Source organism: Onychostoma macrolepis, chromosome 15, assembly GCF_012432095.1.
Source record: "Onychostoma macrolepis isolate SWU-2019 chromosome 15, ASM1243209v1, whole genome shotgun sequence".
Classification (NCBI taxonomy): Eukaryota; Metazoa; Chordata; class Actinopteri; order Cypriniformes; family Cyprinidae; genus Onychostoma; species Onychostoma macrolepis.
In genome coordinates, this window is record NC_081169.1 from 23,011,671 (window position 1) to 23,037,658 (window position 25,988).

Genomic DNA, 25,988 nt, shown 5'->3' on the forward strand with positions numbered 1-25,988 from the left:
AGAACTGCATTATGAAACAATGAAACATGATTCTCTACTTTCACTGGAATTTGGAAATTTGAACAGACATTTGCCAAGCATGTGTTAGTCCGCTTTCCAAGGCAAAACAAAGCAGGAAAAATCAAAACTCTAGATTCCAAGACATTTTCACAGGAAATGGAGTCAACCGCACGTGGATGTAGCGGAAATGCTAGGGATCACAAAGCGTGTGTAAAAACACTCACCCAAAAGCAAGAAGCAGCTATAAAAGAGACACCTGGAGAGCATGGGGTGTAAATTTAGGCCCACAACGACAGATCTGTGTAATTTGTTGAGTCACAGCCATCACATCATCTACTAAAACTGCTTTTTTTTTTTTTTTTTTGCAAAGAAATTAATACTTTTATTCAGCAAGGACACATTCAACTGATCAAAAGTGACAAAAAATACTTTTCCAGTGTTAATGTCAAAGAATATGGAAAAAAGAAAGTATCGCAGTTTCAACAAAAATATTAAGCAGAACAACAATAGAAGCTTGTTTCTGCCACAGGAGTTTATCTCTCACAATTCAGACTTCTTTCTCTCAATTCTGAAAAAAAAAAAAAATCAGAATTGCAAGATGTCAGAACTTTGAGATTTATTGTTTTTTTTGTTTGTTTATTTTGCGGGTTTTTTTTTTTTTTTTTTGCAAAAAGTGAGCTATAAACTAGTTGCAAATGCGAGAAAGAAATATTGTAATAAATTTGCAATTAACTTTTTTTTTTTTATTCCATGGCAGAAAAAAAATAAATAAATAAATAAATAATAAAAAAAAAAAAAAAAAAAAAAAAAAAATCGCAAGAATTGAGATTTCTTTTCCAGAAAAAGTCAGAATTGCGAGATGTTAACTTAGAATTGTGAAATGTAAATTCATAATTCTGAGAAAAAGTCAAAAATGCGAAATGTTAACTCAAAATTGCAAAACGTAAACACAGAATCCAGACAAAAAAATTAGAATTGGAAGATATTAACTCAGAATTGCAAAATGTATACTCCGAAATCAGAAGAAAAGTTAGAATTGCGAGACAAACTCAGAATTCAGAATTTTCTCAGAATTCTGAGTTTACATTTCACAATTTTGACTTTTTTCTCACAATTCTGATTTTATATTTCGCAATTCTGAGTTTACATCTCTCAATTCTGACTTTTTTCTCAGAATTCTGAGTTTATATTTAACAATTCTGAGTTACATTTCACAATTCTGACTCCTGTAGCAGCTGAGCTTCCATAGTTTTTACTGAATTTTTATAAAATATATTGCATTTTAGATACTTTTCTTTCAATAAAAAGTCAAAAAAGTGCAAAACGATCACTACAAACAATCGTCACAGAATATATCCTCTTTTCTTTTCTTTTCTTTCTCATGGAATGCCAGCCTTGAATTTTGGTGGATTCTCCCATCTCAATCTGGAGTTCTGTTCCTGAGAGCAACAAACCGTGCTGACAGTGTCACAAATCAAGCGGATGAATTATTTACTGCACTCTCACACTTTCACATCAGTCACAGAGCGCACAAAGGCAAATCCTGTTGCTGTGTAATCAAGACATCATTATCCTTCCACCTTCATAAATAAACAGTTTAAAAAGATGGGCGGAAGCAGATAATGAACGCGTCTCTGAGTGTGTGTGCATATCAAAGTTCGCCAAGACACGAAGGCCTCTGAATCCTTCGATGCTTTTGCCACAGTTGTGGCGTATTGTGTAAATAATGTTGATCAAACGCTCCACACTATGCTATTTTCTCTCTAAATGAAGTGTATCGCATTTATCGAGCCTTTTGATTAGTCAAAATGAAATGGGCTTATCACAGATTGAACTATAGTTTAGCATTTATCATCGCAAAGGCCAGATGCAAACCTGCACCTCCAAAATGAGCACCACAACTTAATGTTTTGCGACTCCAACAACAGACTCCAAAAGAGACTCGCAATGCTGACAAAAATGACTTCTGACCTGATTATATAAAACCAACCTCCAAAACTCAAACAGAATTCCCTTTACAACAAACTTGGGCTGAAGAAAACAACGTCCTTTCCAACTCAGATAATTTCCTAAAGGACAAAAACCTAAATTATTGGCTTTGACATTGCGGAGAGGGAGCGCAAGCTTCTGAGGTTAAGACAGGGAAAGTGGCCGAGCATGTCTTGTGTTTTACGGTCCGTACTGTATGTTTCTCTCACAGAGTTTGGATTTATTTTAGTTTCTCAATAGCAGGACATAAATCACTCCTGTCTTAACCTCTCTTTCTGTATTTGTGAATTGCTTCATGCTCTCTTTCTTTTCTTTTATCCCATCCTGTCCACTGTTTTTTCCCAGTATGTTCACTGTAAAATGTTTTTTTTTTTTTAAATAATAATAATAAAAAACAATTTCATAAATTGTTAAATATCCGCTGACAATGTTTTCAAAATAAAGAAATATAATGCAATAAACATACCTACCTGAACTACTTAAATCTGCTTTGTACATTAAAATGTACTTATATAACTGCTATAAAACAAGTGGTAAAATAAAAAGCCACATAATGATTTAAAGCCATCATAACTGGTTTTATACGAACAATAAACAATGCAATAATGCAATAAACATCAAACAAATAAGTTAACTAAACATATAACAAAACACCATTATGTGCATAATAATACAAGGGAATTATTATTATTATTATTATTTTTAAATCACATGCTAACTTATTTACCAAAAAAAAAAAAAAAAGAATAAAAACAATATTTTACTCTAAAGAAACAACAATGGTCATGTTCATCATTCTTCTATTTTATACATACATACATATATATATATATATATATATAAATACTTTTCACTACCGAAACCACAATTCTTCAATCAAATTACATGCATCATCCCATTAAATTTGACCGAATAGGGTAAAATTGTGTAACTCCTTTTTCTTTTACTAGTAAAAACTAACAACCCTTATTCTGACTGGAATAGACTGACTCACTCCACAAAGGGTCAGTGATTCTCTATCTCTGTGGTCGGAGCAGAGATGTGTCTGTCCCCTCCAGAAAAGGTCCTGTTTTTCCTCATGAGGAAGAATTAGCCTCTCAGACATTACCACAGCCAGCCTGTGGTGTGCAGCTTTAGGGCGAGTGTTTCCCTGCTTCACCACAGTCTGTGGCCCCATGGGCCCCCATCCTGCCCTCTAATTAGATTACCCAACATTCCCAATTTCGTCAGGCGACGTGCTGGGCAGCCTTTACCTTTAGAGAGCTGTAATACGGGGTCTTAAAGAGAGGAAATGACCTAAATGGCTGTCAGACAGGATTTTGTTACACCCGATGGTGAGCTGACAAAATCACATCTGTAAAATCACAGGCGTCAGGATTTAAAAATGCTTGCTGTATTAGTGCTTTGTACCATGCTGTGACTACATAATACGGAGAGACGTCATTGGCAGGTTTTTGAACATAAAAGGTATTTAGAAAAAAATTTTTTTTTTGTCCTTACAATGTTTTGGACCCCAATGATTTCCATTGTCAAGGATAAAAACATTTGAAACATTGCTATCTTCTTTTCTTTCTTTTTTTTTGTATTTTACTATACATGTTGATTCCTTCATAATCCACTTGGCCTAAGAAATGGCAACTTAGAGTAACTATGAAACATGGCCAAAACAAACGCAGCAAAGCCTTCACAAAATCAAATTTACACGTGTCGGGCATGCAAATGAGTCTCAAGAGGGCCTCTCTGATTTCACAAGAGAGGGGTGCTGAATTTGAGTGATGTTCAGTCATTAATCATCTTTGCAAACCAGTAGGAGGCAACTGAACAGACCACAAGGCATATTTGAGAAAAAGGTTCACCTCACTTCAGCTTACACTGATACTCAGGTTTCATTCAGAAACATCAAGCAAAAGAAACTCACTCACATTTGTATCAAAACTTTTTCACCATTATATTTTCTACAAATTGTAAATGGTTTAGAACTGTGGTGCTCAAAAGTCTAGCCTGCTTCATGTCTCAGTTTCTCTTCCTAAATAATATTTAGCATAAATAATAATATACAGCATGAAACCCTTTGTAATGCATTCATATCTTGTCTAACAGTAAATATTTCTTATATCTGTGCACCTGATTTGTTCTCCATGTCCAAGTCCATGTCTATTCATCCATCTGGAACCCAAATTTATGCTGTTATTAACACAAAAGGGAACTAGTAATAATAAAAATAATAAAGAATGAAATGTATGTTTTTTTTTTTTAAATTTAAATAAAGTTGATAATATAATTTGTAAATGGGAAAAAAAATAAAAATACTGTTATAAAAACAGAAGTCACTAGTAATCTCAGACTGGACCTGCAGGTCTGTTTCTAAGATGCTATAGTAAACATTTCCTCAAAACATGAGGGAAGAATTTGTCTTCTTGGTCTTACAATCCTCGAAAGTTCCAGCTCTATGATACGAGCCAGAAAATTTCACCAGAAAATCTGCAAGCAAACCATAAGAAACTGATGAACGTCAAGAATGGAGCAAAACCCTGCTGTAAGCCTCATCTACCCCGGCACCACATGCATTTTACATGGTGCAGCTCTGCCAGAGTAAAACGAGTGAAACTTCTCTCATGCATAAATATGGCGAGCGCTTACTTGACCGTTTCACAGCTGTTCCTGGTTAGCGGTTTTCTCAGAAAGTTTCACACGAAGTCTCAGAGCTGTACGAACAAATGAACATGAATCATATTGTCTAAAACTAATCCAGACGTGCCATTGTACTGCAGCCTCAGAGGATGGTGTGTAACACGGAAAACCAGATAAATAACACAGAAAAATCAATCAATACTATATTAGGCTGTGATCATCCTTCATAGACTTCAACAGCTGTAACTGGCTTTATCAAACTGGCAAAAATGCCTTGTCTACAATTTAAGCATGAGATAACTAAACAGAAGTCTAGATAGCTATAAAAGAAAAAAAATGTGGAAAATATAGCCTATGTAAACATAGCTATATATTGTTTTTTTTTAAGAAATGAATACTTCATACTCAGCAAACAATGCATTAAATTAGTCAAAAATGACAGTAAACACATTTGTAATGTTACAAAATATTACTATTTCACATAAACGTTGCTCTTTAAAAAGAATCCTGAAAAATCACTGTATCGTTTTCCACAAAAATATTAAGCAGCAAAACTATTTTAAAAATTGATAATCAGCATATTAGAATGATTTCTGAAGGATCACGTGACACTGAATTCTACAGTAACGGCTGCTTTGCCATCACAGTAATAAATAAAACTGTAAAATATATTAAAGTAGATGTTTTAAATACTAATATTATTTCATTTTTGCAGCATTTTTGCAGACTTTTGAATGGTAGTGTATATATTATTGTAATTGGCCTTGCTATGAACATCATCCAAAAATACTGATATGGTCATATCCCCTTCGTCCATGTAATCAAAGTCAAAAGGATAAAGTGTAAACCTGATCCTCTCACTCTTGCTCCATTTTAAGTTTTTCCAGAAATGTCCATGACATGTTGCTGAACATCTGAAAGGTTAATCCATCTCAGTCAAAACCTCAGACTTCACACAGAGATACGCTCTCGGTACCCCGCTGGCAAGCGAAAAACCAACGCACTCACCTTCAGATGTGTACATGCAGAAATGTGGAACAAATTACACAGCTAAAAAAATAGAGAGTTTGGTTAAGCGAGAAAAGTTATGCAAGAGAAGGTGACAGAAACTTTGTTTGTTTGAATGAATGAAGAACCAAAGTGGTTGCATATTTTCACTAGAACTAAAATTGTAGAAATAACTCAAGACACGCTAAGATTGAGTAAACAGTGTCAAGTTAGAAAAAACTGGGGTTGTCGGCCATTCACGCCATGGAAACTAAAATAGCAAGAACAAGCTCCTGATTGGTCTGCCTGTAGAAGGCCTTCACATTGAGCCAATTCTCAGACACAGGAAGTGACTTTAACAACCTGCCACAATTATCGAACGCTCATTGGAGAGGAAGCACAAGGCCATAATCAATTAGCAATCTGCGGTGAGCACAGGAGAAAGAGTCAAGACGCAAATTCGGGGGCTCGTCCGGGATCCTGTTTTCGTCAGACAGGGGTTAAGCTATAAAAACAGCTAAATTTATGAAATGTGGTCAGCAGGGCCTTCCCAGTTGAGTGGGTGTAAAGCTGGCCTACAGAACAAATTGGAGAGCTCATGATCTGCATCACGTAAGGAGGCCTGCGAAGGATTTTCAGGGTCAGGATAATAGGAAACCGCAAGTTTAACATCATATGTAAAAAACAAATTCATGACAACAGTGTGTTTAGTATTTGAAGGAAGGGAAGAAATGAATGTATGGAAATTAATATTTGTTTAAAAGTTTTAGGGGAAAAATATAATTTTTTTTTTAAATATATATGTATTACTTCACTCTTCAGTCTCACATGATCCTTCAGAAATGATTCTAATATGTTGATTTGCTGCTCTATAAATTGTCAATTGTTTAAATCAGTTGTGCTGCTTTTTTTTTTTTTTTTTACTTTTTAGGATTCTTTGATGTATAGAAAGTTTAGAACAGAATTTATTTTAAATATAACTATTTTTAATATAAATATTTTTCACTTTTAATCCTAAAATTAATAATTTATTTACAAAAAACATTAACATTTACTGACCTAAAACTTTAAAATAAAATTGATCACATCACAACAATCTCTTCAAGAAGAGATTTCCTTGATCCTTCAACTTCAACAATTAAGTCTGCTCTATGTACAAATAGAAATAATAGAAGAAATAATAAGGATTTTTACATTTAAAGTAAAGAAACATTCACTGAACAGGTTACTAAGGGGATTTTAGGTTATGATGTCAAATCAATACAATTACCAACTGTGATGCACAGCAGAACATTTTCATACCCCTCCACAAGATGGCAGCATTTCATTAAATATAGGGACAACCGAAATGTGAGACCAAGCTTTCAATGACAAGTTTAAGCCCCTAAAGATAAGCTTAAAAAAATAAAATAAAATGCGCTAAAACAGAGATACAGTTATTTTTTATTTGTTTTATTAAACATTTTTACAAATATATGTAAGGATTCAGAGAGGTGTTTGATTGTGCTTGTGTTGATGTACATGAGCCTAGGCAAACCAGGCAAATTCTGAGTTAAAAATGACTACCTTGAACTCTTACCTAAAGAATCAGTTGATCCAAACAATGGCTGTCAGCCACACCGTCACTCATTGTTTGTAATTTATTTAATACTGAAATGCCTTCATTTGCAAATGCTCTTTGACCTTTCAGATTCCGTGCTTCAGTCTTTGTGAGTCCACAGGCCGCATCCTGGTTGTCTACTGTATCTTCAGCTTCAGGCATGAAGCAGCTGCCCAGTGAGAGCAGCATTTCTGTCTCTGATGAGAGCGACTGTGATTTGAGTGAGTCTCTCCAAAGATCTCTCCCACTGCTCTGGCACCTGAAGGAACACACACACACGCATATATATAATATATATAAAGACACTTGAATGCACAAACAGATGTGCTCAAAATAATCAAATGCGAGTGGACCTGTGCTTTTTTCCAGTTTTCTCATCAGCAGACAAGTTACCGGCTATGATATTTGGCAGCCCAAGAAAAAAAATGGTAGGCCTCCTAAAAAAAAAAAAAATATTGCGCTCGCCTCGCACGGTAGTAGCTCATTTTCTCATGGGCGGGCAAAGCAGAGAAAGGGGAAGTAACCTTTCCCCGTATGACGGCATAAAGGGAAGATTACAGATTGGGCCATCTGAGCTTTCATTTTCTCAAAGGCGAAGCAGGATACCCAGGGCTCGGTTTACACCTATCACCATTTCTAGCCACTGGGGGACCATAGGCAGGCTAGGGGAACTCATATTAATGTTAAAAAACCTCAAAGTGAAATTTTCATTCCATGGGACCTTTAAGTCAGGGCTCTGGCTGGGCCATTCAAGAACAGTCACAGAGTTGTTGTGAAGCCACTCCTTCGTTATTTTAGCTGTGTGCTTAGGGTCATTGTCTTGTTGGAAGGTAAACCTTCAGCCCAGTCTGAGGTCCTGAGCACTCTGGAGAAGATTTTCGTCCAGGATATCCCTGTACTTGGCCGCATTCATCTTTCCCTCGATTGCAACCAGTCGTCCTGTCCCTGCAGCTGAAAAACACCCCCACAGCATGATGCTGCCACCACCATGCTTCACTGTTGGGACTGTATTGGACAGGTGATGAGCAGTGCCTGGTTTTCTCCACACATACCGCTTAGAATTAAGGCCAAAAAGTTCTATCTTGGTCTCATCAGACCAGAGAATCTTATTCAGGTGTTTTTTAGCAAACTCCATGCGGGCTTTCATGTGTCTTGCACTGAGGAGAGGCTTTCGTCGGGCCACTCTGCCATAAAGCCCCGACTGGTGGAGGCTGCAGTGATGGTTGACTTTCTACAACTTTCTCCCATCTCCGACTGCATCTCTGGAGCTCAGCCACAGTGATCTTTGGGTTCTTCTTTACCTCTCTCACCAAGGCTCTTCTCCCCGATAGCTCAGTTTGGCGGACGGCCAGCTCTAGGAAGGGTTCTGGTCGTCCCAAACGTCTTCCATTTAAGGATTATGGAGGCCACTGTGCTCTTAGGAACCTTAAGTTCAGCAGAAATTTTTTTGTAACCTTGGCCAGATCTGTGCCTTGCCACAATTCTGTCTCTGAGCTCTTCAGGCAGTTCCTTTGACCTCATGATTCTCATTTGCTCTGACATGCACTGTGAGCTGTAAGGTCTTGTATAGACAGGTGTGTGGCTTTCCTAATCAAGTCCAATCAGTATAATCAAACACAGCTGGACTCAAATGAAGGTGTAGAACCATCTCAAGGATGATCAGAAGAAATGGACAGCACCTGAGTTAAATATATGAGTGTCACAGCAAAGGGTCTGAATAATTAGGACCATGTGATATTTCAGTTTTTCTTTTTTAATAAATCTGCAAAAATGCCAACAATTCTGTTTTTCTGTCAATATGGGGTGCTGTGTGTACATTAATGAGGAAAAAAAATGAACTTAAATGATTTTAGCAAATGGCTGCAATATAACAAAGAGCGAAAAATTTAAGGGGGTCTGAATACTTTCCGTACCCACTGATATATATATATATATATATATATATATATATATATATATATATATATATATATATATATATATATATATATATATATATATATATATATATATATATATATATATATATATATATACACACACACACACACAGTTATGGTCAAAAATATCGGCACCCTTGGTAAATATGATCAAAGAAGGCTGTGAAAATTAATCTGCATTGTTAATCCTTTTGATCTTTTATTTAAAAAATTCACAAAAATCTAACCTTTCATTGGATAATAAGAATTTAAAATGGGGGGAAATATCATTATGAAATAAATGTTTTTCTCTAATACACATTGGCCACAATTAACGGCACCCTTATATTCAATACTTTTTGAATCCTCCATTTGCCAGTTTAACAGCTCTAAATTTTCTCCTATAATGCCTGATGAGGTTAGAGAACACCTGACAAGAGATCAGAGACCATTCCTTCATCCAGAATCCCTCCAGACCCTTTAGATTCACAGCTCCATGTTGGTGCTTCTTCTCTTCAGTTCACCACTCATTTTCTACAGGGTTCAGGTCAGAGGACTGGGATGGCCAGCAGAAGCTTGGTTTTGTGATCAGTGACCCATTTTTGTGTTGTTTTTGAGGTTTGTGTTTGGATTATTGTAAGGTTGGAAAATTCAAACACGGCCCATTATAAGATTCAGAGTCAGTCACTTATTGATTTTTTATCTGTTGGTATTTGATAGAATCCATGATGCCATGTTTCTAAACAAGAAGTCCAGGACCTCCAGCAGAAATATAGGCCCACAACATCAAAAATACAGCAGTATATTTCATTGTACACATGGGGTACTTTTTATCCATGTGTTCACCAAGCTAAATTCAATGGTAATGGGAATTTTTCACTGCTCTAGCTCTTTTCTTAAAGCCACTTCACTAATTTGTGAAGCTCAATTATCTTTGCTGCACATCAGAAATATATTCTTTGTTTTTCCCATTGTGACGGATGATTAAGGGAATTTGGGCTTTGTTTTCCCTCCTATTTATATTTCTGTGAAACAGGAAGCCATGGCTGGAAAATTTCATGTTCATAATCACCCTGGAGTGCTCAAAATTGTGAATATGAATGGGAATATACTTCAGATATATTTTACTCATAAGAATTTCTAGGGGTGCAAATAATTGTATATATATATATATGAAGAGTTCATTTGCAAAAACAGATAACTCCATTTTTAACAATTTTCAAAAATCATGTTTTTTTTTATTGTGCATTCCAAATCTCAAACTGCAGTTGGGTTATTTTGATTAGGTTAAAAAATAACAAAAAAAATACAGCTAGCTAACACAATAAAAACATTATAAAATAATAAAAATCATGATTTTTGAAAATTGTTATCTGTTTTTGCAAATAAACTCTTCGTATGTATGCATGTATGTATGTATGTATGTACTATGACTTTTTATTCATTTAACAAATCCCTACTGAATAAAAGTACTAATTTCTTAAAAAAAAAAAAAAAAAAGAAAAAAAAAAATGTACTGACTTTTTAAAAAAAACTAATTTTTTTTTAAATAAATGCTGTTCTTTTTAACTTTTTTATTAATCAGAGAATCCTAAATAAATATCACAGGTCCCAAAAAAATATGAAGCAGCACAACGGTTTCCAACATTAATTATAAATCAGCATATTAGAATGATTTCTGAAGGATCATGTGACACTGAAGACTGGAGTAATAATGCTGAAAATTCAGCTTAATGATCACAGAAATAAATTATATTTTAAAGTATATTAAAATAGAAAACTTATTTTAAATTGCAATAATATTTCACAAAATAAAAGTTTTTTTCTGTATTTTTGATCAAACAGATACAGCCTTGATGAGCAGATCGATCTATCTATCAACTTTCAGCTTAAAGATTTCTACAACTGTTGCTACTTTTTTTTTTAATGTGTCACTCTTTTCTCTTTTTTACAGTAGCTGTTTTCTACTCTTCTCACTTCCAAATTCTCAAATCCATGGATAAGGTGTTCTTAAACTCTGAATATCATTACATATATTTTCCACAGTTAACTCCACAGGATTCAATTTGTAAGCAGAAGGATGAAATAAACTAAAGAAAAAGATTAAGAAAATTTGCAGAAAAAAAACAAGATCACGATTAATGGTCATACAGCGGCTCTTGAACTTCAGCAGCTCTGCAATGTGCACTGCTTTTTAATCTTCATTTGGAGGCAATTTGGAAAAGAAAAGAACAAAAAAAATGGATTGAAATGAAGAGGCGGCTCCTTGTTTTTCCTTGTGTAATACAGTCACTGTTCCCTTACTTAATTACGGGTACAAAACTCTGGGTAAGGAGCCAAAACATCTGCAAGCGGTCAACTGAAATCCTCCAACCCTTCAGCTAATGACAGCTACTTCACAGGCAGATTTCACACACAATTCAAATATAGCAAGAAAGTTTATGGCATAAATTCCTGTATCGGCATATCATCAGATAACACGCTGTAATGAGGTCTAAACCAATGAAGAATGATTTCCGTGTATTTGTTTAGTCAGGAAATGAAGAACAAATGGCCCCAACCTGATTGCCACCCACATGTAAAACTCGGGTTCACGGAAAACAGCACAGTGTTTGTGGAATATTTACAAACGCAGAAAGACAAAAAGCTCGCCTACTTGACCACAGCTAATGACAACATTACTGATGTGGCCTGTTTTGTTATTGGTGTGACACGACAGTTCTACTGGGAAAATAATATATGGGAATTTTCTTTTCTGAACAGAAGATCACCAACGAGGATCAAAGGTTTAAGCCGGAGTAAGTCTCATATTTCCAATGAGTAGCAAAATATGACTCACATGTAATAAGCGAGAAGCAGATCAACAACTTATTTCTTGGCTGGAACGTATTTAAGCTGCCATGACAGTGAAAAATCACAGTGACACATGTGGAGAAAAACAAGATAATAATACTGTTGAGTTTGAGTCAACACACTAAACGAAAATTGATTTTACTCTGAAGTGTGTTGTGGTCCATAAAAAAAAATCATCCATAAAAAGGAAAAAAATGCTAAGCTCTTTCTATTTTAAATTAAAATGTGGTGGGCAAAATACAGTGCATTAATTTAGGGGATGTCACATTGGAGTAAACAGGTTAAGTGATTGATTCAACGGTCGAGAATAGGGGTGGGCGATATGACCAACATCTTCTATCACAATGAGTAAATTTATTTCACGATAATGAATTGCTTTATATAAGATCTTTTTGATATCAACATTTTTGCGAAATTTCATAATTCTTGTCACCAGTGTCAATATCACAGAAAACTAATACTAGCCTAAATAAAAAATAATAATAATAATTAAAAAAAATCAAGCTCACTAAAGAAAACAGTCAGCGATTAAATAAGAAACTAATCACAAGCAATAGGACAAAAAAAAAAAAACTACAGTAGACCAAATAAAAAAAGAAATGCTACATTGTATAAAGTAGTTAGATGTATAAAAACGGCATATTCTTCACTGTGTAAATTAAATATATATTTCTTCTTTTCAAATTTACAAAAGGCAAGGCAAGGCAAGGCAAGTTTATTTATATAGCACATTTCATACACAATGGTAATTCAAAGTGCTTTACATAAAAGGAAGTGAAATAGTCATTAAAAATAATAAGAGATTAAAAATAATAAAAATCACAACAATAAAAACAAAGTGATTTAAAAATTGATTTTAAAAGAATTAAAAACATTTAAGAATAGAAAATGATTATACATAGTGCAATCAGTTCGGACGTAGCACAGTGCTCATTCAACAAATGCACAGCTAAACAGATGAGTTTTGAGTCTGGATTTAAAAGTGGCTAATGTTTTAGCACATCTGATCTCTTCTGGAAGCTGGTTCCAACTGCGGGCGGCATAATAGCTAAAAGCAGACTCCCCTTGTTTTGTGTGAACCCTTGGTATTTCTAACTGACTCGATCCTAATGATCTGAGTGGTCTGTTAGGTTTATATTCAGTGAGCATATCTCCAATGTATTTAGGTCCTAGGCCATTTAGAGACTTATAAACGAGTAAAAGTACTTTAAAATCAATCCTAAATGTAACTGGAAGCCAGTGTAAGGACCTGAGGACTGGTGTAATATGCTCAAATTTCTGGTTCTAGTCAGAATCCTGGCAGCAGCGTTCTGGATGAGCTGCAGCTGTCTAATGGTCTTCTTTGGAAGGCCGGTGAGGAGACCATTACAATAATCCACCCTGCTGGTGATAAAGGCATGAACCAGTTTCTCCAAGTCTTGACTGGAAACAAAACATCTAATTCTTGCAATGTTTTTGAGATGATAGTATGCTGATTTAGTTACTGCTTTGACATGACTACTAAAACTAAGGTCTGTCTCCAGAAACACCCCAAGATTTTTGACTTGGTTTTAGTTGATTGACCCCTAGAGTCAAGGTATGCATTCACCTTGAGAACTTCATCTTTGTTTCCAAATGCAATGACTTCAGTTTTCTCCTTATTTAACTGAAGAAAGTTCTGGGACATCCAACAGTTTATTTCATCAATGCATTGGCAGAGGGAGTCAATGGGGCTGTAGTCATTTGGAGATAAGGCTAGGTAAATCTGCGTATCATCAGCATAGCTGTGATAGGCAATTTGGTTCTTTCTCATTATTTGACTTAGTGGGAGCATATACAGGCTAAACAAGAGCGGTGCAAGAATTGAGCCTTGTGGGACTCCGCATGTCATGGACGTCCACTTAGACTTATGCTCTCCTATACTCACATAATAACCTCTCCCTTCTAAGTATGACCTGAACCATTTGAGTACCATCCCAGAAAGCCCGATCCAGTTTTCCAGTCTCTCTAGAAGTATGTTATGATCAACAGTGTCAAACGCAGCACTAAGATCTAGTAGTACCAGCACTGATATTTTGCTTGAATCAGAACTGAAGCGAATATCATTTATTATCTTAATGAGTGCTGTCTCTGTGCTATGATACGCTCGGAAACCAGATTGAAAATTGTCCAGGTATCCATTTAAGTTTAAGTGGTTGTTCAGCTGATTAAAAACTACCTTTTCAATAATCTTACCTATGAACGGAAGATTTGATATTGGTCTATAGTTGTTCAACATTGTGTTATCAAGATTGCGCTTTTTCAGAAGGGGCTTAACAACTGCAGTTTTCAGGGAGTTTGGAAAAGTCCCAGAAAGAAGTGAGGCATTCACCACTTCTAAGAGATCTGCTTCTAAACAGTTAAGCACACTTTTGAAAAAAGATGTGGGAAGTGTGTCAAGATAGCAGGTTGATGATTTAAGGTGCTGTACTATTTCTTTCAATATTTTGCAATCAATTACTTCAAAAACAGACATAGTCACTTCTTTTTGAAATTGCGGTCGAATCTGTGTGACCTCTGCAAAAGTAGATATGCCAATCTCCTCTCTGATATTATTGATCTTCTCAGAAAAGAAGGAAGCAAACTCATTGCATTTACTGTCGGAGAGCATTTCACTGGGAATCTGACTTGGGGGGTTCGTCAGTCTCTCCACAGTAGCAAAAAGAGTGCGAGAGTTGTTTAAGTTACTGTTTATAAGGTTTGAGAAGAAGGTCTGTCTAGCTGTGGCTAGTTCCACATTGAAAGCATGAAGGCTGTCTTTATAGATGCTATAGTGAATTTCAAGTTTTGTCTTCCGCCACATCCGCTCAGCTTTTCTGCATTGTCTTTTCATACTCTGAACTGCTGTTGATTTTCTCCATGGTGATTTTTGTCTGCCATTCTTCTTGCAGACCCTTGTCGGAGCAATATCATCAATAACATTCTTAACTTTTATGTTAAAAGAATCCAGGAGAAGATCAACAGAGTCTGCAGAAATGCAAAAGTGATTTAGTCAAGAGCAGTGAGAGATTTTCTGTCTTTTGTTGTTTGATTAACATAAATGACAGACAGCAGGAATATTAGACTGCTGTCACTTTAAGAGCTGCCCAGATCCAATATCACACGTTTTTTTTTCACTTAAGACCTAAATTGTCCTGTGTTTATGTTTAAAATCACTTGCTTTTAAACCACAATGCTTAAATACTAGGGCTGGGTAAAAAAATATCAATATCTCGATATTATTCAATTCTCATTTTTATGGAACGATATCGATTCTTAAATCCCAAGAATCGATTAGTCTAGCCTGTTTTCAGTTAATGGACGGAGCGTTAAAAGTCAAGTCAAGTCAAGTCACCTTTATATATATAGTGCTTTTAACAATACAGATTGTGTCAAAGCACTTAACAGTATAAGTTAAAAGGCACTTCCCATCCAATATATCTTAATAAGCATTGTGCTTTGGTACTTTTAATATGAAACAAAGTGTCATATTTAAAATTTTGTGCATTGTATTGCAGTATTATTGCAGTATTCAAACAATAAATGCCATTTTGGCGCTGTTTAATGTGAAGTGACAGATCGCTGTAGCGCCTCAGTTCAATCATCTCCTTCACATTAATACCAGTTTCAGCACAAAATAAACATGACTAAACATCCGAAGGTAAGTTAAAAGAGTACAACTTTACAATCCGTATCCTGTCTCATGTAATCGCTCAATCAGTGTTTCAGCCACGCAAAGACGTCAATATAACGGCTTGTAAACAATGTCAAGTAACGTCACATTTACCTCAGAAAAACATATTCGGTGACCATAAACGCATTAGCCAGATAGAAAAATAAACTGTTGAGGGGAGCATTTTGCTAAATATATGCACCATATAATATAATATATTCATATTCATTATCATTTTTACTGTTCTTCAATGTTTAATTTGTTTGAATAAATCCATCAAGTTATGACAGCCATTATGTTAATATTTAAAAAAAAAAAAAAAAAAAAAATGAAGTAGAAATATTATGTAATTGTAACTTTATTATTTTCAAAACTTAATTAAGTGTAATTTTAACAAATCAGTCAATTTTAACCTTCAATATTATGGTAATGTAGTACCAACTGACTCTCATGTATATTTTACAGCATTAGTTGAGAGATTTTCTTTCCTTTGGCATGTACCTGATAAATATCCAAAATAATCGATATTGAATCGAATCAGTAACCGAATCGAAAGCTTGTGAACGAGAATCGAATCGAATCGTGAAATTTGTGTCAAAACCCAGCCCTGTTAAATACGTATGCAACCGATAAGTTTTCATGTTAATCGTTAATTGGTTAATCATGTCTACCAGTATATCGCCCACCCCTAGCTGAAAATATGCATTAAAATGTGCTTTCTCTGCAATGTATGTGCTTAAAATTTTATTTTGATGATTACTTGTCCTTGTGGTCAAAGAAAGTTGGTCAAAGAGTTGCAGTGCTAAATATAGATATGTTAAATGATTAAATCTGAAGGTAATCACTAAGATTTGTCATATTATTACATCACTTTTCCATTCCTGACAGCAGAAAGCTTACTAATGAGCTCTATTCTGTCCCGGTGTCATGGCCAACACTTAAAAGCACACATGGAACAGGAAATTCGACACTTGGAATTTTAATTTCTTGAAGTCTCAGATGGAATAGCTCGTCTTTTGTGACTGTAGGGATTTTCCAAGAGTTCCAGTATCTTTTCCAGGCTTTTATGAGATGGATAAAACATTTACAGTGGCCCCAGGCCAGCCTAATTCACCTCTCCTAAAGGAAGTGGATGAGATCGAGATGCTGTTTACTACACTACTAACTGTGCACTACAGAAAAAAAAAAAAAACCTTTCTTCCCAAGCCAACAGATCAAAGCTCTTTTAATAGACAATAAAAACAATTTGTATCATATGAACCTCATTCATCCCCCAATATCTCTTGTAATCTTAATCTTGATGGAATGAAATACAAGAGATCAATTAGGTCATTCAGAATGATATCCAAGAAAGCTTGGAAAGAAAGAAGGAAATCACAAAAACAACAATGGAGGGAACACAAGGCCAATGTTTGTAATCTTACAACGGTAATTTAATAGAAAAGAAGAACATCTTTGAACAGACAGACCAAATCAGAATCATGGACACCAGACATGTGGCTGCTTTCTTTCCATTGTAAAATCCCTTCTTTTCTTTCATTTGTTCCCCCTAATGATGGTCCCATTAGTGGAAAACTCTTCCAATGATTTAAAAAGGCCATTCAAACTCATTTTAACCTGAAATTGGCAGAACTAATGAAATTCTCTGTACTTGGCCTTTGCTTCCCTCGAGAGAGCCACTTGACTGGAGCTTTGGATGTCTTTTAACACACCAAGATGTTTGTGAAATCATTTTTATATAGGCATTTTCCATGTAATATAAGAGAAAAGTGCGTGCCAATGTTTATTGCATAACCTGATATTGTTCTGCAATTACTAAAACTATAAATTATACACTTTTCTTATACTTTTTTTTACCTAAAATGCTAAAAAAAAAAACTGACTCGTAAAGTACTAAGATGACAGCTTGTACAGCAGAGGACCACACAATGAGTCAGTCACTAACTGTCCTTGAAAATCCTGCAGATCCAGAAAGTCTTTCCAGCAGCATTGAGCGGCTCACCTCACACCGTCACCGGCAGGCTCTTTGAAGATGGGGCCTCAGCAATTAGGAATTTAACAATGACAATTTGCACCCTTCAGTCTTTTTCTTTCCAGGCAGCAAGTGAGCCTTATTCCACTACAGGCCTGCCAGAATCTCTCTCTATAATGACCTTCGTGAAGGTTTCGAAACCCTTTAATGCCAGCTGAACTGGAAAGAATACTTAGTCACGGCGCTGAAGCCAGATCAATACAACAAGTACTAGAGTTTTACTACCAACACTTTCAGCCAAAGCGGATTTCAAGTAATACTTTTTCAGCAGTAATGTGCATTGTGATTTAAAGGGCAGTGTGTGGGAGTCCACCACAAGGAGGCAGCAGAAAGTGAAAGGTTTTGACCAAAAGCTAATCTTAAGTGACAGACTAATTTTTAGTTCACTTGTGGTGCTAATTAAACAGTAAACAGCCCGATTAAACACTCTAAAATGAATTTTAAAGGGAAATGTCTTATTCTGCCATTAAGACCCATGCAGGTTCTGTGTCCCTTTGAAAACATGGTATTACATTTCTTACTCTGACCGTGCATTCCTCTTGCGAAATTATAATAGCGCCAGTTCCTGAATGTCCCTCCGGACTGCCAATCATACGACAGTAGCCAGAGGCAAAGAGCTTGACAGAGACATCAAGCCCAAGTTACTGTCAACTTCAGAGATGTGATATGGGGCTGAACTCTGTGGTTCACCTTCCTCAACTGTAACTGTATCCAAAAGGGACATTTTTAATAGTAGACCAGTTTAGCGAATAACCGCAGGTCAAGAGACTCTCTGTGAGCTTTTGATTGTACTGGGTAGGCCATTTTTTTATTTGGATAGGACAACTATGCTAATGTATGAATAAATAGATCAATTCTGTTTTACAACTTTTTGGAACAATACTTAAAACTTAATCTTTAACCTTAAATGTCCATCTTTTTAAATGAATCTGCCACTTTCCATTAACAAGGTACAAAGCAGAGCCTTAAACTCTTTCTTTCAAAAAAAAAAAAAAAAAACAGTAAAAAGAACTGCTTAACATTCATATTTTCAATAAATTAATTAACATTTTTCATTCATTATTCATTTTTTTACATTTTTATTATCCTTTCTTCCAGTTTTAGTTTTAGTTATTTCACTGCTTCAAATTTAACTAGACAATAATTAGAAATGATGCCTTGGCATGTAGTAAAAAATATAAGAATTCTATTTTATATATATATATATATATATATATAGACATTCTATTTCATTATAGCTGAAATTTTTTTAAGCAACATAATTTATGATGGTTTTAGTTTTAGTTACATACAGTCAAGGCCAAAAATATCGGCACCCTTGGTAAATATGATCAAAGAAGGCTGTGAAAATTAATATGCATTGTTAATACTTTTGATCTTTTATTTTAAAAATTATAAGAATTTAAAATGGGGGGAAATATCATTATGAAATAAATGTTTTTCTCTAATACACACTGGCCACAATTAACGGCACCCTTTTATTCAATACTTTTTGAAACCTCCATTTGCCAGTTTAACAGCTCTAAATTTTCTCCTATAATGCCTGATGAGGTTAGAGAACACCTGACAAGAGATCAGAGACCATTCCTTCATCCAGAATCCCTCCAGACCCTTTAGATTCACAGCTCCATGTTGGTGCTTCTTCTCTTCAGTTCACCACTCATTTTCTACAGGGTTCAGGTCAGAGGACTGGAATGGCCAGCAGAAGCTTGGTTTTGTGCCCAGTGACCCATTTTTGTGTTGTTTTTGAGGTTTGTGTTTGGATTATTGTACGGTTGGAAGATCCAAACATGGCCCATTATAAGATTTCTAACAGAGTCAGTCACTTATTGATTTTTTATCTGTTGGTATTTGATAGAATCCATGATGCCATGTGTCTAAACAAGATGTCCAGGACCTCCAGCAGAAATATAGGCCCACAACATCAAAAATACAGCAGTATATTTCATTGTACACATGGGGTACTTTTTATTCCTGTGTTCACCAAACCCATCTTGAGTGTTTACTGCTAAAAAGCTCATTTTTTAGTTTCATCTGACCATAGAAGCCAGTCCCATTTGAAGTTCCAGTCGTGTCTGACAACTGAATATACTGGAGTTGTCACAATTGGAGTTACTGGAGTTGGACAATTTTTTTTTTAAGGTTTTCTGACCCCGAGACTCAACTATTTTCTGCAATTCTCCAGCTGTGGTCCTTGGAGAGTCTTTAGCCACTCAAACGCTCCTTCTCACCGTGCATTAGGACGATATAGACACGTCCTCTTCCAGGCAGATTCGTAACATTTTCTGTTGATTGGAAATTCTTAATTATTGCCCTGATGGTGGAAATGGGAATTTTCAGTGCTCTAGCTCTTTTCTTAAAGCCACTTCACTAATTTGTGAAGCTCAATTATCTTTTGCTGCACATCAGAAATATATTCTTTGTTTTTTCTTATTGTGATGGATGATTAAGGGAATTTGGGCTTTGTTTTCCCTCCTATTTATATTTCTGTGAAACAGGAAGCCATGGCTGGATAATTTCATTTTCATAATCACCCTGGAGTGCTCAAAATTGTGAATATGAATGGGAATATACTTCAGAGATATTTTACTCATAAGAATTTCTAGGGGTGTCAATAATTGTGTCCAACGTGTTTTTGAGAAAAACATTTATTTCATAATGATATTTCCCCCCATTTTAAATTCTTATCCAATGAAAGGTTAGATTTTTGTGAATTTTTTAAATAAAAGATCAAAAGGATTAACAATGCATATTAATTTTCACAGCCTTCTTTGATCATATTTACCAAGGGTGCCGATATTTTTGGCCATGACTCTATGTAAATTACATTTATATTTCATTTATTAAAAATATATTGTATCACCTAGATAATACTACTAATGCAAGATTAATTTTATGTTATATAATATATGCTTTAATGCTTAAAAAAAAATGGCAAAACAAAGTTCACTTTATTCATGGAAAGTGCCATCTAATATCAACAGGAAAAAGCTAGCAATTGACTCATGTACAATTAACTTAAAGTGCAGGAAATGTCAGTTAAATAATGAAAGTCAAAATGGTTTGGATTGAAAATCGTACACTGGCTTATAGTTTTAGAAACACTTGACAGTTGTTAATCTCTTCCATTACTACTTTATTCCGAAGAAAACACCAGCCAGAGGCGAAAGATGATTCGGCCCACTGATTTTTCAAAATGTACCACCAGCATAAATAGTTTAAAAAAAGACAGATTTGTGGGATTGTGCCTGCAAAATGTGTCCTCAACACGACCCCATCATTCTCATTCAGTCTCACCTCATTTCAAAAGGATCTGAGCGTCATTATCTCTTCTCTTAAACTGGACTACATGTCCACATTCCAATTGAAGCACTGCATTACACAATATTGATTCAGGAACTGCTCAGATAAACAAGTCAAGGTACACTGAAAGAAAATCAAAGTAATAATGAAGGTTTTCGTTGTGCGGTTACAAGGAGAATGGCGTCTATAGTTTCTCATGTCTTAAACAGGTTTCCTCAGTGAGCTGTCTTTCTGGATCTCTGTCTTTCCCTTTTTTTCCGTAGAACAGCCTCGGGCGTAACATTCACGGGAACGGGAGGAAGAACATACAGGAAGCTTTTGTTTTCATACCTGTGAATACTGCTCTATTTCAACAAGTCAGAGGGAGCGATTTCTATGTTTGTACTTGACCTGGCGACAGATATGTTCCTAAACAATGATAGACCACAATGCTTTCTTACACTGACAGATCTGTTGAAAATGGTAAAATATGCCATGATAACCCAAGGCCCACATGCAGAAACCAAACATCCGCTGTTAACAACAAAACCTCAACATACACAGAAAGGTCTAGCCAGAGATCAACCTGGGTCATGTATGTTATTTCCTTCAGCATTTCAGTTTCTACATCCTTATTTTCCGTCTCTACGCTCACCCGTCGCCAAGTGCCCGCACCTCGTCTTGATTCATTAGGAACAAGCCTTATCACGTAAATATTTCACCTTTCCCTCAAACAAAAGACTGTCGGCATTTGTTACCGAGCTGTCCAAACAAGAATTACCATAGACTAAACAGTCGTTATTTGCAGAAGAGTAAAGGTGAAAGTGTGATAGACTGCAAAATTGCTTAGCGGAAAACAAACCACCCTCCAATGGAGGTCTCCTGCACTGTTTATACAGATGCAATATAAATAATACCCCTCTGCCCATATACTAATAAAAAAAATGAACTCAAGTTGTGCCCTCTTCGCATTATGGATTACTCATTAGTGACCAGATAATGTATTTCATACATGGAATTTCATGCATTTTTTTTTATATTTATCTTAATAATAAAGATTTGTTCATTTGTTTTGTTTTTGTTTTCTGCTTAAAATCTTTGAGTGAAGTGTAGCAGAAATATAGGATTTGCTTTATTGACATCTGTTGACACAACCTCCAGAAATGATCCAGTATGATTTAAATTCCAGGCTTAAATTAGACTTTAAATCTAACAGGATCTATGTGGTCTAAACTTTTGGACCCCACTGTATATTTAACATATATGGTGAGGTTAATGGTTTCCAGTGTAGGAAGGATAAAGCTCACTCAAAAGGTTGCGTTTATCAATGGCTCAACCTGACTTACCACCAAGAAAAGAACAAGAACTTCTAAAAAGATTCAAGTCAGAGGTGAACCACTTCAAACAACTCAACCCAACGAGGCTCATGCTAAACCCTGAAAAACTCCTGAGCTCAAAACAAGATTACTGCGCAGCGGACATTCAATACCTGACAGTGGGTGGTCGCCTCAAATCTAAAACAAGTGTTCTGCCGTGGACAGGCTGCATGGGGTAGAACACGCCACCATGGCCTTTTGCTGATTGAATGTTTACAAACCCATTTGGTCGCCCCTGGTAAGCATCAGCCTCTAATTTCTAATCTAATTTGTTTTCGAATATTCTTGAATGGAATGTTGTCTCGCTATGAGAATTTGCATGCATATGCAGAATCTTGAGCGTATCAATGGCTCATGTAATCTGCCAAATCAATGCTAAATAAACAGTTTCAGTGGGTTACAGTGTGTGATCAGCCACGCCAGCATGCACCTGGAGACATGCTCTCAAGGCATTACACAGTGATGCACCAACATTTTGATCACTGCAACATCCGAAAATCATCCACAGGAGAAACTTGGTCAGAAATTTTGAACAGAAACCACAAACTAACCAACAACTTCTGTAAAACATAATGAGTATGCAAGTGTGCTTATGTTACCCAAAAATCAGTTTGAGTCACTGTGCATTGTTTCCTGCACATCACAACAGTATGTGTGAAAAATACATGATCTCTATGTGAAATTGAGTTTGTTTAAAGGAATAGTTCACCTAAAAATGAAAATTTGCTGAAAATGTACTCACCCTTAGGCCATCTAAGATGTAGATGAGTTTGTTTCTTCATTGAAAACAGAATCACATCACTTGCTCACCAATAGATCCTCTACAGTCAATGGGTGCCATCAGAATTAAAGTCATTAAAGTTACAGATGATTAAAGAATTAAAGTTACAGATGATAAAAGCATAACAATAATCCACATGACTCCAGACCACCAATTAATGTCTTATGAAGTGAAAAACAGCATTGTTTTATGAAACAAATCCATCAAGGCGTTTTAACTTTAAACCCTAGCTTCTAGTCAAAATACGAGTCCATAATCCATAATAATAATAATAATAATTAATAATAACACTTTCTCCAAGTTCATCCTCTTTTGTTCTCTCTCATCAAAATCCACCAACATATTTGTTTAGAACGGCTTTGTACTGTTTTAACTTGTAAACAGTGCTTAATCTGTGCATATTTCTCTCCTTATTCTAATGAGATGACTCATATCTTAGCCATGAAGCGATGAAGTTAAAACATCTTAATGATGGATTTGTTTCTTACAAACATGCAACTTTTCACTGGCACCCATTCACTGCAGAGAATCCACTGGTAAGTATGAGATGTAACACCAAATTTCTCCAAGAAAGAAACTCATTTATACCTTTGATGGCTTGTGGGTAAGTACATTTTCAGCAAAGTTTGATATTTGGGTGAATTATTCTTTTAAATTCAATATATTACATTAATCCACATGCACAAACAGTTTTTTTGTAAGTGTAATCACTATTAAAAAATATATGATATCATTAATAGGATTGATATGGTCTATTATTTCAAACAAAGGCTGATTTTGTGTTCATTCTGAAATTTCAGTGCATCATTAGTATTAAATATCAAGAACACCCAACACATGCTGCCACAGTACAGATCTTTTAGTTTAACACTGCGGTACAATATCAAAGGAGAAGCGCTCGGGCCTGGAGTTGTCAGCAGGGATCTTTCAAGACCAGACAAGAAAAAAAAAAAAAACAGACTTTTTTTACTTTTCCTCCCGCAGTGCATTTGTGCCAGCCGGAATGATGAGGAAAATGTAAAAACAATTAGACATGGAGAGAAGGGGAATATTTGGAGAATGAGAAATGACTACTGGAACGTAAATCCGACACTAAGCGGAGGGTATGGCCAAATACATTTGCGCTGTCAAAGGCAGACGAGTATAAAAAGAGACGTTGAGGTACGCTCCACCCTGACATCATTTTAGCATGGGTTATTTTAGAGCGATTTAAGGATCTGATACCTTCTTGTGGTCCCTAAATCATCACAGTACTGTACTATAGAAACCTGTAGACACCCAAAACATCATTAATCTTCAGAAAATCGAACTGATTATTTGGCAATCGAGCCTCCAAAAAATAAGCCATTTAAAAACTGCATCAGGCTTCAGTGCCAGTAAGGCCGAATTGTAAAACTCAAGATGGACCAAATTTGGGCTAAACCAGGTATCCAGTTTCAAAAACGGGTGGATCTGGGCAGGTAAGAGAGTCTCTTTCTCTTTTCTAAGGAGCAGCTAATCTCCTCTCAGGTTTAGATTCCTCAGCTGGATGCTTTGAGGAGAAGGAAGTGAGGGGTGGGTAAACTGCTGGGCTCTCACAGGAGGGATTAGAGCAGCTATATATCATTGTGACAAGCCTTTTCAGCGCATGACAGGCCACCAGGCCCTGTGTGCGAAGGAGATCCTGTGACACTTCCTGTCACTCACTGGCCAGGCACTGATAGGGCCAAAAATGACCTATATTGTCACCGTCAGATCACCTTACTGACACCAAGGCACATGTTAAATAGTTATTATAAAGACTGTCTATCTACCGTTTAAACGTCTGGGGTCAGTGTTTTTTTTTTAAAGAAATGAATACTTTTATTCAGCAAGAACAGATTAAACTGATCAAAAGTGACAGTAATATATTTACTTGTTTCATCATAAAAAAAAAAAAAAAAAAAAAGCTGTTCTTTTAACGTTTTGATTCATTGATGAATTCTGAAAAAGGATATTATAATGTCAGGATATTAGAAAATATAGAATATTGCTGAAAATACAGCTTTGACATCGCTGGAATAAATTACAGTTATATATTAAAATAGAAAACATTTTTAAATTTTAAATTGTAATAATATTTCACAATATCCATGTTTATTTGATCAAATAAATGCAGCCTTGGTGAGTATCCATCTATCTACATTTACAGTACAAAGCTGCTATGTGGCTGTTAGTGTCATGCTTGCCTCAGTCTGGATTTAATAAGGAAAACTTTGCATATTACAAACATACCGTGGAAAGACTGAAAGAAATTATTTGTTTAACAAGGCCTGTCATTGTTTACACACAATGAATCACGCAAACATCTCTTCGCTATCTACGTGGAGGGTGATTAGCGAGGTCCATGACATGGAGGTTTCCGTCTCAAGCTTCACTGAAAAGTGTTGAAAGACTGAAGTCAAATCCTGTCCTAAAAGTAATGCGTCACTGAACAAACTGAACACAGTAAAGGTATATTACATTCTTGAAGCGAAAAAAAAAGTTCTTGATTAAAAAAGTTTTTTAATGAAGACTGAATGTGTATTTATGAGAAGATGTTTACCAATCCTTATTAGATGCCAGTGTTCTCAAAACAAGTTAAGTGCTCCACATGTACAAACATCTGGCTAGGAAAAACAAACCCAAAGATTCTAATCAAATAATCCTGGAAGACCACAGCGACAAAATCGCCCACATGTCAACTTAACTACATCTTCTTTAGTGCAGACAAAAGAAATGTCCATTTCTGATGGTATGCATGTCAAAGTACAGTTGTTTAATACAATATTCTCTAAAAGCATCTATTTTACAAATATAGCCATCATCATCGGGCAATTTTTATAATGAAACCTATTTATATCATCTATT

The 25,988-nt window shown here is 35.6% G+C and overlaps 1 protein-coding gene across 4 annotated transcripts in view; it reads right to left on the bottom strand.

Annotated features, from left to right (window-relative positions):
- crppa (CDP-L-ribitol pyrophosphorylase A) overlaps positions 1–25,988 on the bottom strand; it is a 52,312-nt gene that overhangs the window by 10,601 nt on the left and 15,723 nt on the right. The window contains exon 9 of one of the 4 annotated variants that reach the window (XM_058799530.1): positions 7,052–7,466. The exons of 2 other annotated variants lie outside the window; for them this stretch is intronic. In XM_058799530.1, coding sequence (XP_058655513.1) covers positions 7,362–7,466 — 105 coding nt within the window. In that variant the 3' untranslated portion in view covers positions 7,052–7,361. Of the gene's footprint in view, positions 1–7,051; positions 7,467–25,988 lie in introns of those variants that run through there. One more of the 4 variants, XM_058799528.1, reaches the window with a different exon arrangement.